Here is a 15,466-nt window from a genome sequence, read left to right as displayed (position 1 = left end):
CATCACAACCTGCAAAATACACCATGTTACGTCTGTCGATCTACAGGCAGATGGCCGTGCCGGGCGTCAGTGCCGGATTCAGACACTTTTCTGTCTCCGCCGTCGCCGCCAACCAAAACCAGGGCAAGCTGCCCCTTGAGGTCTTCTTCAACACCTTCAAGACCGAAATCAAGAAGTCCAGCGAGCTCAAGGACAACATCAAGGCTTTGCAGGACGAGACCGGCCGTGTGGCCGAGAGTGATGCATTCAAAAAGGCCAAGGAGGCCTACGACAGAGCGCAGAAGGGTTCTTCGGCAGCAGGCAAGATGGCCAAGAAGACCGCTACTGCTGTGGGAGGAGCTGCTTACAAAGCATGGGAGTCTCCTGTTGGTAAAGGTGTTCGTCTCACGGTGAAGACCGGAGCCGATGCCGCCGACAAGGCTTTTGACCCTGTCAGACAGACCCAGGTGTACAAGGATGTGAGTGATGTGATTGACGATGGATCGCTGAACATGTACGGTGGGTTCTTGACCAAGGAGCAGAGAGAGGCATTGAGAAAGAAGGAGCTACAAGACAGGCTCTTGAAGGGCAAGGTGTGGAAGCCCGTGAAGGAAAACGAAAACAGCCTGGGTGCGCTTGTGGCTACTGAGCACAAGGCTAGAGGACCCAGTGCGTCTGAAAGATGGGAGCAGTTCAAGTTGAAGAACCCTGTGGGCCGTGGAATCGTGTACCTCAAGGAGAAGTGGGAGGACAGTGAAAACGGGTTGATTGCCCTCATCCGTACCATCATCGAAAAGGTGACGGGTTTCTTCTCCGAGACCGAGCAGGCCAAGGTGATCAAGCAGTTCCGCATGATGGACCCCAACTTCCGTGTCACCGACTTCACCAAGACCTTGACCAACTACATTGTGCCTGAGTTGTTGGACGCTTACATCAAGAATGACGCCGAGGTTTTGAAGAGCTGGTTGAGCGAGGCTCCTTTCAACGTGTGGCAGGCCAACAACAAGCAGTTCATCCAGCAAGGCTTGTTCTCAGACGGCCGTATCTTGGACATCCGTGGTGTCGACATTGTCACCTGCAAGAACCTCCAGCCCAACGACACCCCAGTGATTGTGGTGAGCTGCAGAGCCCAGGAGGTTCACTTGTACAGAAAAGCCAAGACCGGCGAGGTGGCCGCTGGTACGCCCGACCATATCCAGATGAGCACGTACGCCATGGTGTTCACGAGGGTTCCTGAGGAGATGGACAACGATGTGACTGAGGGCTGGAAGGTGATTGAGTTTGCCCGTGGAGGTTCTCGTCCTTTCCACTGAGGAGAGGACGACTTTGTAAATAATGCATGCGCCGGAACGTCGGCAGTAATGAAGAAGTGTAGGCATGTCAAACTTTCAGAATTTTAGTTCTGAACTGAGCGGGTGATGTCTGAGTTAAAGTTGTATTTTTGTTGATTCGAGCTCCTGGTATGTGAAGATTTCGTAGTTTTTCAGACTTATGCGAAATGGTTGCAAAATGGGTGTTGCGGATGAGAACTACGAACTTAACAAAGTGCAAGGAAGTTGGAGTAACCAATAGAAGTTTTTGGTTTTTGTTGTGACCTCCTGCTGAAATTATGTATTTGCGTTGTCTTTCAGCTTCAGATACGCCTTAACACATCAGCTAAGTACATACTATTCGACACCATATTTCACAGCCAGTGGTAGACCTCGAAAGGAGCAATCATTTAGGTCACACGACAAGAAAGGCAAGAAGCCTCAAAAAGAAACCCATCTCATAGTTATGCTTCAAGATGCTTGACAATTCGAGTTTGAACAAATTTTATAACAATCGGTCACCATCAACCGGTTGGTCCGTATCTGAGACACCCCAGCAATCAACATATTACTACACTTACTGCACGAAAGTCATCTTTTATCAATTGATAGAATCTTGAAAAGTGAAAGTATAGAACATAACTGCCAGCACTTGAGATGATTCTCGTGCAATCTATTGAGTTGGCCTAAAGGTAAAGCCCACTCAAATCACGAATGAACCAATTCGACCCATTTCACTCAAAATGTGTCAATTTCACCTACTCAAGAAGGCATTTTATACAACTTCAAATAAATTGGATTCGAAAGGTGTCGTTTGGATCACCATTTCTCACCGATACTCGGCCAGTGTGGTGCTTTCGCAGCCACCGGAGAGGTCCTGTCTCAACACATCACCATACCACCCAGAGCTCATGTGAGGAAAGAAGATAATCCAAGCTCACGAGCATCTTCTACTCTCAATGATAAATCAATTCTCACTTTTTCCGAATCACCGGGGTCAACTCCTGACGTGTACTTCTAAGCCTGACGTCTTCGCACCCTTGCACCAGGGACGCTGTGTTTTTTTACCACCAAAGTGTCAAAAACTCCCAACCAGATCATGTCGGACGGATTCGCCACAAAAGAAGAGGTGGAGAAGATTTTTTCCAAGTTGAGACAGCACCCGGCCAACCAGGTCTGTTTCGATTGTCCCAACAAAAACCCCACCTGGACCTCGATCCCATTTGGCATTCTACTCTGCCTAGAGTGCTCAGCAGTGCACCGTAACTTGGGTGTCCATATCTCGTTTGTCAAGTCGCTGAACTTGGATCAGTGGCAGAGAATCCAGTTGAGACACTTTAAGTTTGGCGGTAACCAGGTCGCCAAGGAATTTTTCACGAAAAACGGCGGTTCCCAATACGTCAATGGTAAAGCTGATGCTACCACCAAGTACCAGAGCCCCGTGGCCAAGAAGTATAAAGAAAAGCTAAAGAAGACCGCCCAGCAGGACGCCTTGAAGCACCCCGACGAGGTCACGCTAGATGACACCCTGGATCTGTTGTCATTGGTGGACGGGTCTCTGTCAAGTGCTGCTGCTTCTACGGACGACTTCTTCTCCAACTGGAGCAAGCCAATCAACCTGACCCCTTCCCCCTTGGGTCTGAGACCTTCCACGCCTTCTGCGGCTGGCTCTAACGGCGGCTCGGCCTCTGTGTCAGGCGACGAAGCGGCACCCAGGAAACCAGCTGTGAGAACTGCAGCAGCCAGGGCTAAGAACAACGCCAACGCGTTGGCCGCCAAAAAATCGATCCTCTCGGGCAAGGGCAACGGACCCAGAACGTCGCGGGCGGCTGCCAGGAGAGTGAAACAGCAGGAGGAGGAGATCGACTTTGAGGAGCTTGAGAGAAAGGCCAAGGAGGAGGCCGAGGAGGCCAAGAAGTTGGGCTACAAGCCCCAGGCAGAGCCTGTGCTGGAGCCTGCCCCCAGAGCGCCCAAGCCCGTGTCGCTGTTGTCGTTGGGCAGCTCTTCTACGCCGGAAGAGACCCCCAAGCCTGTGGAGGAAACCACGGTTCAGTTCCAGAAGTTGGGTTTCGGCATGACACAGGGCGGCAACGACACGTCTAGCACCAAGAAGAAGTATAACGACGTGGCCTACACGGGTGAGGTGGCCAGCAAGTACGGCAAGCAGAAGGGTATTTCTTCGGATGAGTATTTCGGCAGAGGCCCTCGTTTTGACGAGAACGTGAGGCAGGAGGCCCAGCAGAAGCTCCAAGCTTTCAACGGCAGCCAGTCGATCTCATCGAGCTCGTACTTTGGCGAAGAAGAGGAGGCCGGACAGGGTCCACGCAGAAACCAGGGTGGATTTGGTGAGTTTGAGAGCGCTGCCAGGGACTTTGCGCTGAAGTTCTCTGGTAACGCCAACCAGGACCTTGACGTGTTGAAGGATGCATTAGAGGATGGAGCCACCAAGTTGGGTGGGTACTTGAGGGACTTCTTGAGGTAAGAGGTTGAGCACACGGCCAGGCCAGCGATCCAGGCCACTGATATTTAAGGTGATGGAAGCCACCATAACGGTTCCGGCGCTAATACACAAACAGTTTTTCAGAAAAGCCAGTATTGAGCGTATCCTACACAGGCAGCAGACCTAGCCGTGTACTGTAGCATGCTTCCTTTTTTAGGGAAACAGGATTGTTCCATGCCGTCATGCCGATCGTGCAAACCTTATTAGCGAATCCATGGAGGGGAAATCCTTGATCAGCAAGAGGTGTAGGAATAGATGAATACGCCATTGGCTCCAAACACGGCTCCTTTGTTGCCGGAGTCACGTTTCTGTAGGTGCCATTTTTTCATCGCCGGATGTACCGAATTAGACCGTACAGGTGTGGCTGGAACACCGGCCTGGTACCAATACGGAAAACGCACTTCCCGATGGAAAAAAGCTAATTATTTTGAAAAAGCGTGAATCTCCAGGATGACCTTCGTTTTTCAAACAGGTCTTGTTGTGACAAAACCTCGCTACGCTGCCCAGCGGCTAATTGCAGCCGCCCTGATCCTTGGTCCTACAAGCCCAAGGCAGCTTTATCCTAAATTCAAGAAAGTGACTGTCATGGAACAAAATGGAAACGCTGACGTCATGGCGCCCCGCCTCAGGCCACTTTGCGGGTCCCCCAAAGACAAGAGTCAAGTGATTTTCGAAAAACTACCTGGACTCAGTGACTTCGGAAGTCCACGGAATACTGAAAATGACCTAATTCGCGGAAGGGTCGCCTGGCTGGCTTAGCCCTTTTCGCGGGGTCATTTTCGGACTGGATTGGTTGGAGCGCCAGTGCCGGGTGTGTTTCTGGGCCAAATGAGGAAATACAAAAAAACCCAAAAAACACCCGACCACCAGGACACCAATTTGCCATAATCAACCAATCACGTTCACGGATTTTTCCCGTCCAACCACCCTGATTTGAGCTCGGAGCGCACAGAGCAAGCCGGGCGGCTAGGGCGGGGGCGGGGTAGAACGCAGGTGGTCGTAAATGTCTGGGGCGCGCCGGGGAAACTGGGGAGCAACATTACACAATCGCAGCCGGGATTTACGAGTGTGCACTGGCGTGGCGAATTTGGGTGGAGGAGACGGATACAAAAAAAAAAAGGAAATAAGGAAAATCGTCACTGGCGTGGAACCTTGTTCAGGATTCGTTGATAATGAAAACGTCAAACCTTAACTACGTCATCAAGGTACCTTGATAGATCGTCTTAGACGTACCTCGACTATCGCATCCGCACGGCTGGCCAAATAAACCCAGTCAATCCTCCATAGCCCTGACTTCATTGAATCAACGCCTATACCAATAACATCCTCTTAATTCCATAATAAATGACATTATTCCATCCCATTAATATACCAAAGAAGGCACTGTAGATCTGAGGATTCCTGGGGCTTCCAGAGAGGGGCATGCAGGTGTGGGGCCGGTTCGGCGCCGTGGCAGTGGCTCTGGGTATAAATAGAGCCTGAAATCCCCAAGATATTTTGTGCCCCGCTTGACACATTTTTATCTCTTGGCTCAGTCTTGGCTTGCTTTGACAGTTCCCGCATCATGTCTGAGAAGGTAACCCACGAAACCGCAGTCGACCTGTCCTCGCTGACAGAGCAGAAGTCTGTCAATGACTCCTTGCTACCCTCCGGTGCTGACCAGGACCGTGAGGGCGAGAGAGGCAACATTTTATCTCAGTACTCAGAGAAACAGGCCATGCAGATGGGCAGAAACTACGCCTTGAAACACGGCCTCGAGCCCGAGCTCTTCTCGCGTGCCGCCGCCTTGGCCAGAAACCCAGAGGATTTCAATTCCATGGACTTTTTGTCCGAAGGCGAGAAAATCTCCTTGAACAAGGAGGTCACCGCCAGATGGCACATTCCTCGCAAGTTGGTCGAGGTGATTGCCTTGGCCTCCATGGCCGCTGCCGTGCAGGGTATGGACGAGTCCGTTGTTAACGGAGCTCAGCTTTTCTACGTCAAGGCAATGGGCATTGACAAGATGAAGAACGCCGATTTGATCGAGGGTTTGGTCAACGGTGCTCCTTACTTGTGCTGTGCCATTGCCTGTTGGACGTCCGATTTCTGGAACAGAATGCTAGGCAGAAAATGGACCATTTTCTGGACCTGTTTTATCTCCGCCATCACTTGTATCTGGCAGGGATTTGTTAACTTGAAGTGGTACCATTTGTTCATCGCTCGTTTCTGTATGGGTATCGGTGTGGGTGTCAAATCCGCCACCGTGCCCGCTTACGCTGCTGAAACCACCCCCGCTACCATCAGAGGCTCCTTGGTCATGCTTTGGCAGTTCTTTACTGCCGTGGGTATCATGCTTGGTTACGTCTCTTCCCTTGCTTTCTACTACGTTGGCCCCAATGGTATCTCTGGCGGCTTGAACTGGAGATTGATGTTGGGTTCCGCTTCCATTCCTGCTATCCTTGTGCTTTTCCAGATTCCCTTCGTGCCAGAGTCCCCTCGTTGGCTTATGGGTAAAGACAGACACAAGGAAGCCTACGACTCCTACAAGCAATTGCGTCACACAGATATCGAGGCTGCTCGTGACTGTTTCTACCAGTTTGTTTTGCTCTCAGAGGAAAAATCCTATGTCGGTGTTCCTTCTTACAAGAGAATCTGGGAGATGTTCACCATCAGAAGAAACAGAAATGGTGCCTTGGGTGCCTGGATCGTCATGTTCATGCAGCAATTCTGTGGTATCAACGTCATTGCTTACTACTCCTCGTCCATTTTCATCGAGTCCAACTTGTCTGAAGTCAAGGCCATGCTTGCCTCATGGGGTTATGGTATGATCAATTTCCTCTTTGCCATTCCGGCACTTTACACCATCGATACATTTGGTAGAAGAAACTTGTTGCTTACGACCTTCCCGTTGATGGCCATATTCTTGATTATCGCAGGTACGAGTTTCTTGACGCCCGAAAGCAACGAAAAAGGAAGGTTGGCAGGTGTGGCAACAGGCATCTATTTGTTTAGCGCAGTTTACTCCTCTGGTGAAGGCCCCGTTCCGTTCACCTATTCTGCCGAAGCATTCCCCTTGTACATTCGTGACTTGGGTATGGGATTCGCTACAGCTACATGTTGGTTCTTCAATTTCATCTTGGCCTTCACCTGGCCAAGATTGAAGAATGCATTCACTGTCACTGGTGCTTTTGGATGGTATGCCGCGTGGAACGTGGTTGGTTTCTTCTTGGTTTTGTGGTTCTTACCAGAGACCAAGGGTTTGACCTTGGAAGAGTTGGACGATGTGTTTAGTGTATCGCTCAGGAAGCACGCCATCTACAGAACAAGAGAGCTCTTCCACAACATCAGAAAGTATGTTTTCAGAGAGAAGGTTGACCCATTGCCTCCACTCTACGCCCACCAGAGATTGGCTGTCACCAATCCTGAGTGGAACGACAAGGCTGAGGTCTCCCACGAGGAGGAAATCTAATTTTAATTGAATTTCACGAATATACGAATTATTGTTGATGCAGAGTAGGATGTCCGAAATTCGGTAGATGTTCCGGTCGGATGATTTCCGGCGTCAATGAGGAGATTGATGATGGGAATGACTACTAAGCCATACAGATGTAGGCTTTGGAAATAGTTTACTACAATCGATGCACCAAGTTCAAAAAAAGACAAATATTTGTGACGGCAAACATCTGATGAGACATCCATCAACATTCAAACATGCTTTTTCGACTCAACCTTCATGATTTCCTCCACAAAGAGGAACACAATCCATGAAATATAATATGCAACAGTAGCAAACTCAATCAAATATTCCCTTATTAACTGTGGTCCTGGGTAAGGCTCAAAAAAAGGGTCCATCTCAGACCACGCATTCGAGATGTCCATGAAGTTCATAAATCTGGTGAATAAAGCCAGGAGCTGAAATAGAATGGCGAGAATCGTATAAAAACAGTCAAGCTTGTGCCAGATACTCACAATTGAAATTGTCGTTGACACCAAGGTTAGGAGAAGTGTAGCGTAGAACACCCATTGCGAAATTACAGAGGTCTTTCTGCTGGGCAAATTTCAGTTTCCGAGGAATAGAACCTTCTGCTCTCCACTGCATAAATGAGTTCCTGCTTGATTTCATGAAATGTCAGAATGAACTCCCTTCGGAAAGCGTTTGGGTTCTCCATATGGTTGTATTGAGCAATTTGGAGACCAATGTCTCCTGCAATGAGATCCTCGATATTCGTGCCTTGGTAGCATACTGTCGACGAATCATCGTTTACTCTGCAAAGGCCGTTGAAATAAACGTCGTAAGTTGCATGTGGCCACGTTTCTGGTAACATTTGCTCCAAACCTGTCGTCTTCCCCTGAAGGAGAGCTTCAATGGCGTTTATAGTCTTGTGCAATTTGGGCACGAGAAACTCGTCCACCTCACCAGTAACATAGCTGTTAAGGTGGGTGTGAGGAAAAACCAAATTGGAAAGAGTTGAGCAAAGGTATATGAGTAGAAAGAGGCTCTTGACAATACGCCCGTCGCTCCAAGAGCACGATTTTCCAAGGGCTTGTTTTTTAGATGTTGTGGCATTGGTGCCTTGTTTCTCCCCAAACTCCATACCGTCTGTAACGATGCATGTTGTTTCCTTTGTAGCACGAGCTTCAAAAGAGGGAATGCTTTGTGGGTCTAATTTTACAGGGTCAGAGATGAGGATTTAATGTGAGTTGAGGCAAGCTAAAGCTTCTACTTTGGGCAGCCTGGAGGATTGAAATAATTGGAATGACCTCAATTATTTTTGTTCAGCCAATTGATGCCACATGAACGTTTTCTATCAGTTAGTTGGATGTCATTAGGAGCAATCTCTATTAGTTGGTTGGATGAATCGTAGCATCTCCAATGATGTATGCTACCGTGAAATAAGCCCCAGACTCAGCGAATGCCACTACGTGAAAAATCAATTCGGTAATTTTTCGAACCAACGATCGCATTTCACCCTCACGCTACTCTTAAAGGTAATCCAAGTCAAAGATAGGAAGGAATATGTATCGATAGCACTTGGACAGTGAATTGGCTTGGACATTCACTGGCTGCGAAATATACAGATCGTGAAACGTCCCAGTAAGCCATGAGGAAACCCCAAGGAGGTACTGTCAAACAAAAATGCCACATGCGTAATTTCTAGCATTGCTGGTTCAAGAAGAAGCCTTGATCGAGTGGATCTTCCAGATTCTGCTAAATACCATGGTGGTCCCGATTAGAACAATAGCGACCATACAATCGTCTCTGACCAATGTCCATGTGGTAATTACCAACCCGCCGTTTTGGCAGGAAGCTAACATAATAGAACACGATATATGGAGAGCTTTTTCATGATCAATGAATTATCTACCAATTGGACCAGGAATCTACTTATCAGTACCACGGTACAATGCACCTCTGAGTCCGAGGAAACCCAAACACCCCGTATCTCCCGGCAGCCCAATTCAAACCATAAGGATTTCTGAGGTTTAATCATTCACTTTTTCCTTGAAATTTCCGTTTGCTACTTTGTCAAATAATGCACCGGTGCTGCTTATCTACTTGTGTAGACAGGCCTCGGAGTCCTTCCCATAAGTCCGGTATCTGAACAACCGGCAAGCCTATAGCCGAGATCGTCACCTAGTGAAACCAACCCGACGCTCCCCTCCCAACCTCGCCAATCAGGTAATCAAGAACATTCTTAGTAATGCTTACTTCTTTCGATTTCTGCTATCTGAAGAAGTCACTTTGACCCCGCCTACATGACTCTGCTTCATGCTGCGATAAGAGATTTTCCACCCAGACACATCAAACAACATCCACCAACCACCTACCCATAATATTACCTTTTTTCCCCAACTCGTTTTAAAGACCCAAATTCGCAAGATCCTCGGAAGCCTCCCCTCAATACCGCCATTGTCAAGACCAGTTCTTGGTTCCTCCGGCCGGGTATCTCCGTGACTCTTATGTGGGGAAAGCGCGGGCCATATAAATACTTCGGCTCTTCCTCTTATCGGAAAAAATGCCATGTCATTGAATCAGCAATACCTCGTGTACCTCGCCAAATACCCGCTTTTGACGAAGCTGGCCACACTGGGGGTGTTTGCAGCACTCAACGAGATGATCGCTCTGGGCGTCTCTGGAGACGTGAAAAAGACGGAATTCAACCTTTTGGGCGCTAAGCTCAGAATAAGACACGTCTTGAGCCCCCGGATCTTGCAAATGGTGTTCTACGGCGCCTGCATTGCCACTCCGATCTCCCACAACTTGTACAGTGTGCTCAACAAGTTCTTCACCGGGAAGCTCACGCCGAGAATGAAGCTTCTTCAGTTGTTGACGTCCTTGTGCACGGTGACACCGTGTCTTAGTGCAGTGTACGTGGCGTGGTTGTCTTTCTTGAACGGCTACAAGTCACAGGGAGCTGGTTTGTTTGGAGAGATCCAGCGTTTGTTCCGCGTCTTGGCCTCTGGAGTCAAGAACAACTTCCCAACGGTGTACAAGACGTCTTTGGGCACCACCGTGGTGGCCATGACGGTGGCACAGAACTTCTTGCCTCCTGAGCTCTGGGTGGTGTTCTTCTCGTTGGTGTACTTTGTTGTGGGTACGATCCAGAACACGAGAATCAAGATGCGTGCTCGGAGAGAGAGGGAGAAGAACGAGAAGAAGGAGTAGTGGGCGAGGATATAGACGATGGCAATGGGGCAGATGTGCGTTGAAGACGCGTTGTGACTTTGATGTCATGGGTCTCGTTTAAGAGGTGCCATTGGTGGCCTTGAAGGTGCGATCGATGGTGCTAAGCTTGACTTATATCTCGAGCACAGACAACCAGGATACACAAGAAAGATATGATTCACTCTTTAGCATAACCAATCAATGCATGATACGGTCAATGAGGCAGGCCAGCCATTGAGTAGATTGCAGTAGTTGGGCAATGAATCGTCAATTGGAAGTGGAGTCTATCAAATGTAACCGAACTATCCACTGGAACTTATCTCATCTGTCGCTTACAGGAATTTTCAGTATCCCGGGAGTACCTCCTCAGCTAGTAGCAACCAACATCTGCACAACCAACCCAATTGAAACTCTTCATTAGCCTTAATTGGCTCAATTGACTCACCATACCAAAATCTAAAAAAAATTCTCTTAAATTTTCTCGTACATTTCCTCGGGTACTGTCCAGCTTAGTAATGCAAATATTCCCCCACACTGGCTGCGAAACCACTCGTATACCTCTAATCCGACCCACCACAATCCCAAATTAACTCATTCAAAAGAAAGAACACAGCTGATACAGCTCTTACTTTTCAAACCACCGTCAAATCAATGATCGTTAGAAATAAAAAAATTGCCCTTGGAAACCCCGTTGGGGGCCCTCCTGAGTAAGTGTCCTACATGCAGCCAGGGCACACCAGCAAGGCCCCACTTAGTCCGAAAACACCATGTTTCTTTCTGCTGCCAGAGCTAGACCTCAATTGCGTACTCCGCTCAGAATGCTTACCTCCCACGCCGTGATCTTCTCCACCCACGGAGAACCCAAAGACGTTTTGAAAACACATTCCTACGAAATCGATGAAAACAGCATTGGCCCAGGCGAGATTGTCTTGAAGACCTTGGGTGCCCCAATCAACCCCAGTGACATCAACCAGGTCCAAGGCGTTTACCCTAGTCAGCCTGAAAAGACAACTGCTTTGGGTACTTCAGAGCCCCTGGCCGTCGGCGGTAACGAGGGTCTTTTTGAAATCGTCAAAGTGGGCTCCTCAGTGAAGGACTTCCAGGTGGGTGATTGGGCCATTCCCACCAGCGTCAACTTCGGCACTTGGAGATCGTATGCTGCCTGTGACGCTGAAAAGATGATGAAGGTGCCCAACCCGGAGCAGTCCAAGGCTGCTGGCAAGAAGCAGGGCCTTTCTCTCAACCAGGGTGCTACGCTTTCTGTGAACCCCCTCACCGCCTACTTGATGTTGACCCACTACGTGAAATTGACCCCTGGCAAAGACTGGTTTATCCAGAACGGAGGTAATTCTGCCGTGGGCAAGTTTGCGTCGCAGATCGCCAAGCTCTTGGGCTTCAACTCCATCTCGGTGGTGAGAGACAGACCCGAGATCGACGAGCTCCGCAAGGAATTGACCGAGGTCTGCGGCGCCACTCATGTGATCACCGAGGAACAGAACAACTCCAAGGAGTTTGGCCCCCAGGTGAAGCTGTGGCTCAAGGAGTCTGGTGGTGAGATCAAGCTTGCGTTGAACTGTGTCGGTGGAAAGTCCAGTGCCGGTGTTGCCAGGAAGTTGGCTCCAAACGGTTTGATGCTTACATACGGTGGAATGTCGTACCAGCCTGTGACTTTGCCTACTTCGTTGCACATTTTCAAGAACGTCACCAGCGCTGGTTTCTGGGTGACGGAGTTGTTGAAGAGCGACCCCAACTTGAAGAGAGAGACTGTCGACCGCATTGTGGAGTGGTACACCAGCGGCGAGCTTTTGGACGCTCCGCTGAAGGAGAACGAGGTTGGCGACCAGGAAGTGGCTCAGGTGGTCATTGACGCTATTGCCGCTTCCAAGTCTGGTAAGCAGCTCGTCAAGTTTTGATAGACGCCCCAGCGGAAATGAAGTGAAGAGAGGTTGTGCAATTGTAGGCTTTGTAGTATTTGGGCTGGTGTAGAAGCGCCTTGAGCAGTTAGTCTCAATTTCCACTGACAGACATTGGTCATATGAGACGGTTCATACAAAGCTCATTTTGGTCTGTTCCACGGGTGAAGTAGTGCTACAAGCAACAGCAACTCTATCATTTGTCATGACCACTCTATAAGCCTGTATTCCAACGGGGCTCCACATTCTCACCATCCACCGTATCAGTCAATCCTAATGTAAATGGCTGCGAAATGTGAAAATGAGTCCAGTGTCTCAGGCCGCATCGACTACTTGCACCAGATTCTTCATTGAGTTCGACTGAAGACTGTCAAATCAATTCGTTTTTCAAATATAGCCAGAAAGATAGCCCTGATTATTCAGATTGTGGACCACCCTGGTGCACTTCGAAGCCTACCGGAAGTGTACTCCCTGCTTAAGCCTGTTCATGTGAACAGCCGAAAAAACCTACACAAAAAGAAACGACAAGGTTCCAAAAAGAAACGGCAATGCACTCTGACTTCTCGGCGACGAAAAAGCCACCGACTTTTTGCTTCGTCGCATTGTCCCAAAACGCTGTCTCACATTGCACACCGTCTCACATTAGACCTCATGGGCATCTCGGAATCACCGCGGTAAGTCAACCCCACGGAAGAAGTCAAAAAGGCCATAATGAAAGGACGACTTCGATTTCATAGCAAACGAGCAAGTGGGCCCCTCCCAGAATATCTGTTATTTCGAGGCCACCACTACATCTCAAATGTCTCAGTACGCCTCTCCTCTTTGTTCGGTGATCTCCGGGCTGCGAAACCCACCGATTCCGTCCTACTATAACTTGCACTGACCATCCTCACAAAACCTCCTCCTCCTTTTTTTCTCATCACTTTTTTTTTCCAGCTCTTTGTCCTGACACGCTATCTGTGCGTTTAGCCGCCGCCGCATCAACGTTTTTTTGCAAACCGGACCTGTTATCAGCGCGAGCCTATCACTGTCTTCTCCATGTCTAGAGCATTAGCTTCAACCAACGTCCTTGTGGACGACCAGGTGGCTCCTGCCACGGTGATCTTCTCCATAGAAACAGGCAAAATTCTCTCTATTGTGAACGAGGTGCTCCCCGCTTCTCACCAGACGCTCCGGAACTTCAACGTGCTTCCCGAGGACTACAGAGACGTTTCTCCCTTGGTGATCATGCCAGGCTTGGTGGATGCCCATGTTCATTTGAACGAACCTGGAAGAACCGAGTGGGAGGGTTTCGCCACAGGCACCAGGGCCGCTGCAGCCGGAGGTGTCACTACTGTGATTGATATGCCTTTGAACGCTATTCCGCCCACCACGACCGTGGCCAATTTTAACCTCAAAATCAACGCCGCCAAGGGCCAGACTTGGGTGGATGTCGGCTTTTGGGGTGGTATGGTGCCCACAAACTTGGAGGACTTGGTGCCTTTGATCCGCATGGGTGTGAGAGGCTTCAAGGGCTTCTTGATCGAGTCTGGCGTGGACGAGTTTCCCGCTATCACACCCAACTATATCGTCAAGGCGATGAAGAATGTGAAGGGCGAGTCTACGATGTTGATGTTCCATGCCGAGATGCAGCCTCACAGTAACCCTCCAGTTTTGGCACTTGGAGAGGGCGAAAGAACCCCCAAGCTTGTGGCCAACAAGGAGCACGATCTCTACGTTCGTGGCACGGATTCTGTAATGATTGAAGAAAATGGACCTAACGGGTATGACGAGAAGGTCACCTTTGATGACTGCGAGAATGGGGAGATCGAGGAGCTCGCATCTGAGGATGATTTAGAGGCAGACCCTAATGACGACCCTGTCGCTCTTACTGCCGTGGAGGACCTCAACCTAGGAGACTCGGCCACATTCTTTCCCCGCAAAGTGGCAGATCTAGTCAGTGAGCACAACCCAGACAACGAGTACAAGTTGTCTGATAAGGAAAGACGCAAGTCTGTGGAGGCGGTTCCTCATGAACAGAGAGCCGCTTTGGCCAAATCGCCTTATCTCCTGGGCTCGGAGCCTCAGTTCGGTCGCTACGCCAGATTGGCCAACCCCAACCACCTGGAGAACGTGGACGAGAAGAGCGACACTATTTTGGCCAAGCCCAACGAAATCACACACAAGGTGCTCAAGGAGAACCACGAGGACCCAATCGTGTTGGCACAGAAGGAAGACGACGCTTTGGCTGATGTTGACGCTTCGCTTTACGCTTCTTTCCTCGCATCCAGACCAGACAACTTCGAGACTACCGCCATTGCCGAAATCATCAACTGCTCTTTGAAGCACCCCGAGGTGCCACTTCATATCGTTCACTTGGCCACTCACGAAGCCATTCCTTTGATGAGAGCAGCCAAAGCCAAAGGCTTGCCCATCACCGCCGAAACGTGCTTCCACTATCTTTCCCTCACTGCCGAAAAAATCCTGGCCTGCTCCACTCATTTCAAGTGCTGCCCACCAATTCGCTCAGACGCCAACAGACAGCTCTTGTGGAAGGCTTTGCGTAGCGACATCATCACCACCGTGGTTTCTGACCACTCTCCATGTACACCAGAGCTCAAGGGCCTCGAGAAGGGAGACTTCTTTTCCGCCTGGGGCGGAATCTCTTCCGTTGGTTTTGGATTACCCATTTTGTACACTGAGGGTCAGCGCTTGAGCCCACCAGTGCTGCTTCAGGAGATCACGAAATGGTGCTCATGGAACACCGCCAAACAGGTTGGCTTGTCACACACCAAAGGTAAGCTTGCAGTTGGCTATGACGCCGACATGATTGTGTTTGACCCTAATGCCAACTACATCGTTCGTAATGAACAGACTTTCTTCAAAAACAAGTTGACTGCCTACGACGGTATGGAGTTCAAGGGCAGAGTCATGGAGACCTTGGTGAGAGGTGTTCCTGTGTTCGGCTTGAACGAAGGCCACTCGGATATGCCCATGGGCAAGCTTCTTCTTGAGCCACGTGTTCTTGAGACATAAATATATAGCATCCATAGCATTGCATAAACGACACTTGCACCCACGGACCCTCCCAGACCTGTACATTGAGCACAGTAGTAGGAAGCGATCAACCACCACTTCT

At 49.5% G+C, this 15,466-nt stretch overlaps 7 protein-coding genes across 7 annotated transcripts; 6 read left to right on the top strand and 1 right to left on the bottom strand. All coding sequences in view use genetic code 12, as the record gives it.

Annotated features, from left to right (window-relative positions):
* Positions 1–23: 23 nt before the first annotated feature.
* TIM44 (protein translocase subunit) lies at positions 24–1,292 on the top strand (the record flags this gene model as incomplete). The annotated part of the gene is made up of 1 exon (XM_025481068.1): positions 24–1,292. The coding sequence occupies one exon, from the start codon at positions 24–26 to the stop codon at positions 1,290–1,292; it is 1,269 nt and encodes a 422-aa protein (XP_025335368.1).
* A 1,096-nt stretch (positions 1,293–2,388) lies between these two features.
* GLO3 (ADP-ribosylation factor GTPase-activating protein) lies at positions 2,389–3,771 on the top strand (the record flags this gene model as incomplete). Its single annotated transcript, XM_025481067.1, has 1 exon — positions 2,389–3,771. One exon carries the CDS (start codon positions 2,389–2,391, stop codon positions 3,769–3,771), a length of 1,383 nt encoding a protein of 460 aa, XP_025335367.1.
* A 1,582-nt stretch (positions 3,772–5,353) lies between these two features.
* HGT19 (Hgt19p) lies at positions 5,354–7,237 on the top strand (the record flags this gene model as incomplete). The annotated part of the gene is made up of 1 exon (XM_025481066.1): positions 5,354–7,237. One exon carries the CDS (start codon positions 5,354–5,356, stop codon positions 7,235–7,237), a length of 1,884 nt encoding a protein of 627 aa, XP_025335366.1.
* A 562-nt stretch (positions 7,238–7,799) lies between these two features.
* On the bottom strand, positions 7,800–8,363 carry CXQ87_002559 (uncharacterized protein; the record flags this gene model as incomplete). Its single annotated transcript, XM_025481065.1, has 1 exon — positions 7,800–8,363. The coding sequence occupies one exon, from the start codon at positions 8,361–8,363 to the stop codon at positions 7,800–7,802; it is 564 nt and encodes a 187-aa protein (XP_025335365.1).
* A 1,427-nt stretch (positions 8,364–9,790) lies between these two features.
* On the top strand, positions 9,791–10,435 carry CXQ87_002558 (uncharacterized protein; the record flags this gene model as incomplete). The annotated part of the gene is made up of 1 exon (XM_025481064.1): positions 9,791–10,435. One exon carries the CDS (start codon positions 9,791–9,793, stop codon positions 10,433–10,435), a length of 645 nt encoding a protein of 214 aa, XP_025335364.1.
* A 767-nt stretch (positions 10,436–11,202) lies between these two features.
* On the top strand, positions 11,203–12,348 carry ETR1 (Etr1p; the record flags this gene model as incomplete). The annotated part of the gene is made up of 1 exon (XM_025481063.1): positions 11,203–12,348. One exon carries the CDS (start codon positions 11,203–11,205, stop codon positions 12,346–12,348), a length of 1,146 nt encoding a protein of 381 aa, XP_025335363.1.
* Positions 12,349–13,386: 1,038 nt separating this feature from the next.
* Positions 13,387–15,363, top strand: DAL1 (allantoinase; the record flags this gene model as incomplete). Its single annotated transcript, XM_025481062.1, has 1 exon — positions 13,387–15,363. One exon carries the CDS (start codon positions 13,387–13,389, stop codon positions 15,361–15,363), a length of 1,977 nt encoding a protein of 658 aa, XP_025335362.1.
* Between the last annotated feature and the right edge of the window lie 103 nt (positions 15,364–15,466).

The sequence above is a fragment of the Candidozyma duobushaemuli genome, assembly GCF_002926085.2.
Source record: "Candidozyma duobushaemuli strain B09383 chromosome Unknown B_B09383, whole genome shotgun sequence".
Lineage (NCBI taxonomy): Eukaryota > Fungi > Ascomycota > Pichiomycetes > Serinales > Metschnikowiaceae > Candidozyma > Candidozyma duobushaemuli.
Note: the sequence above shows the minus strand (reverse complement) of the source record. Positions and strands in the feature narration are given on the sequence as shown.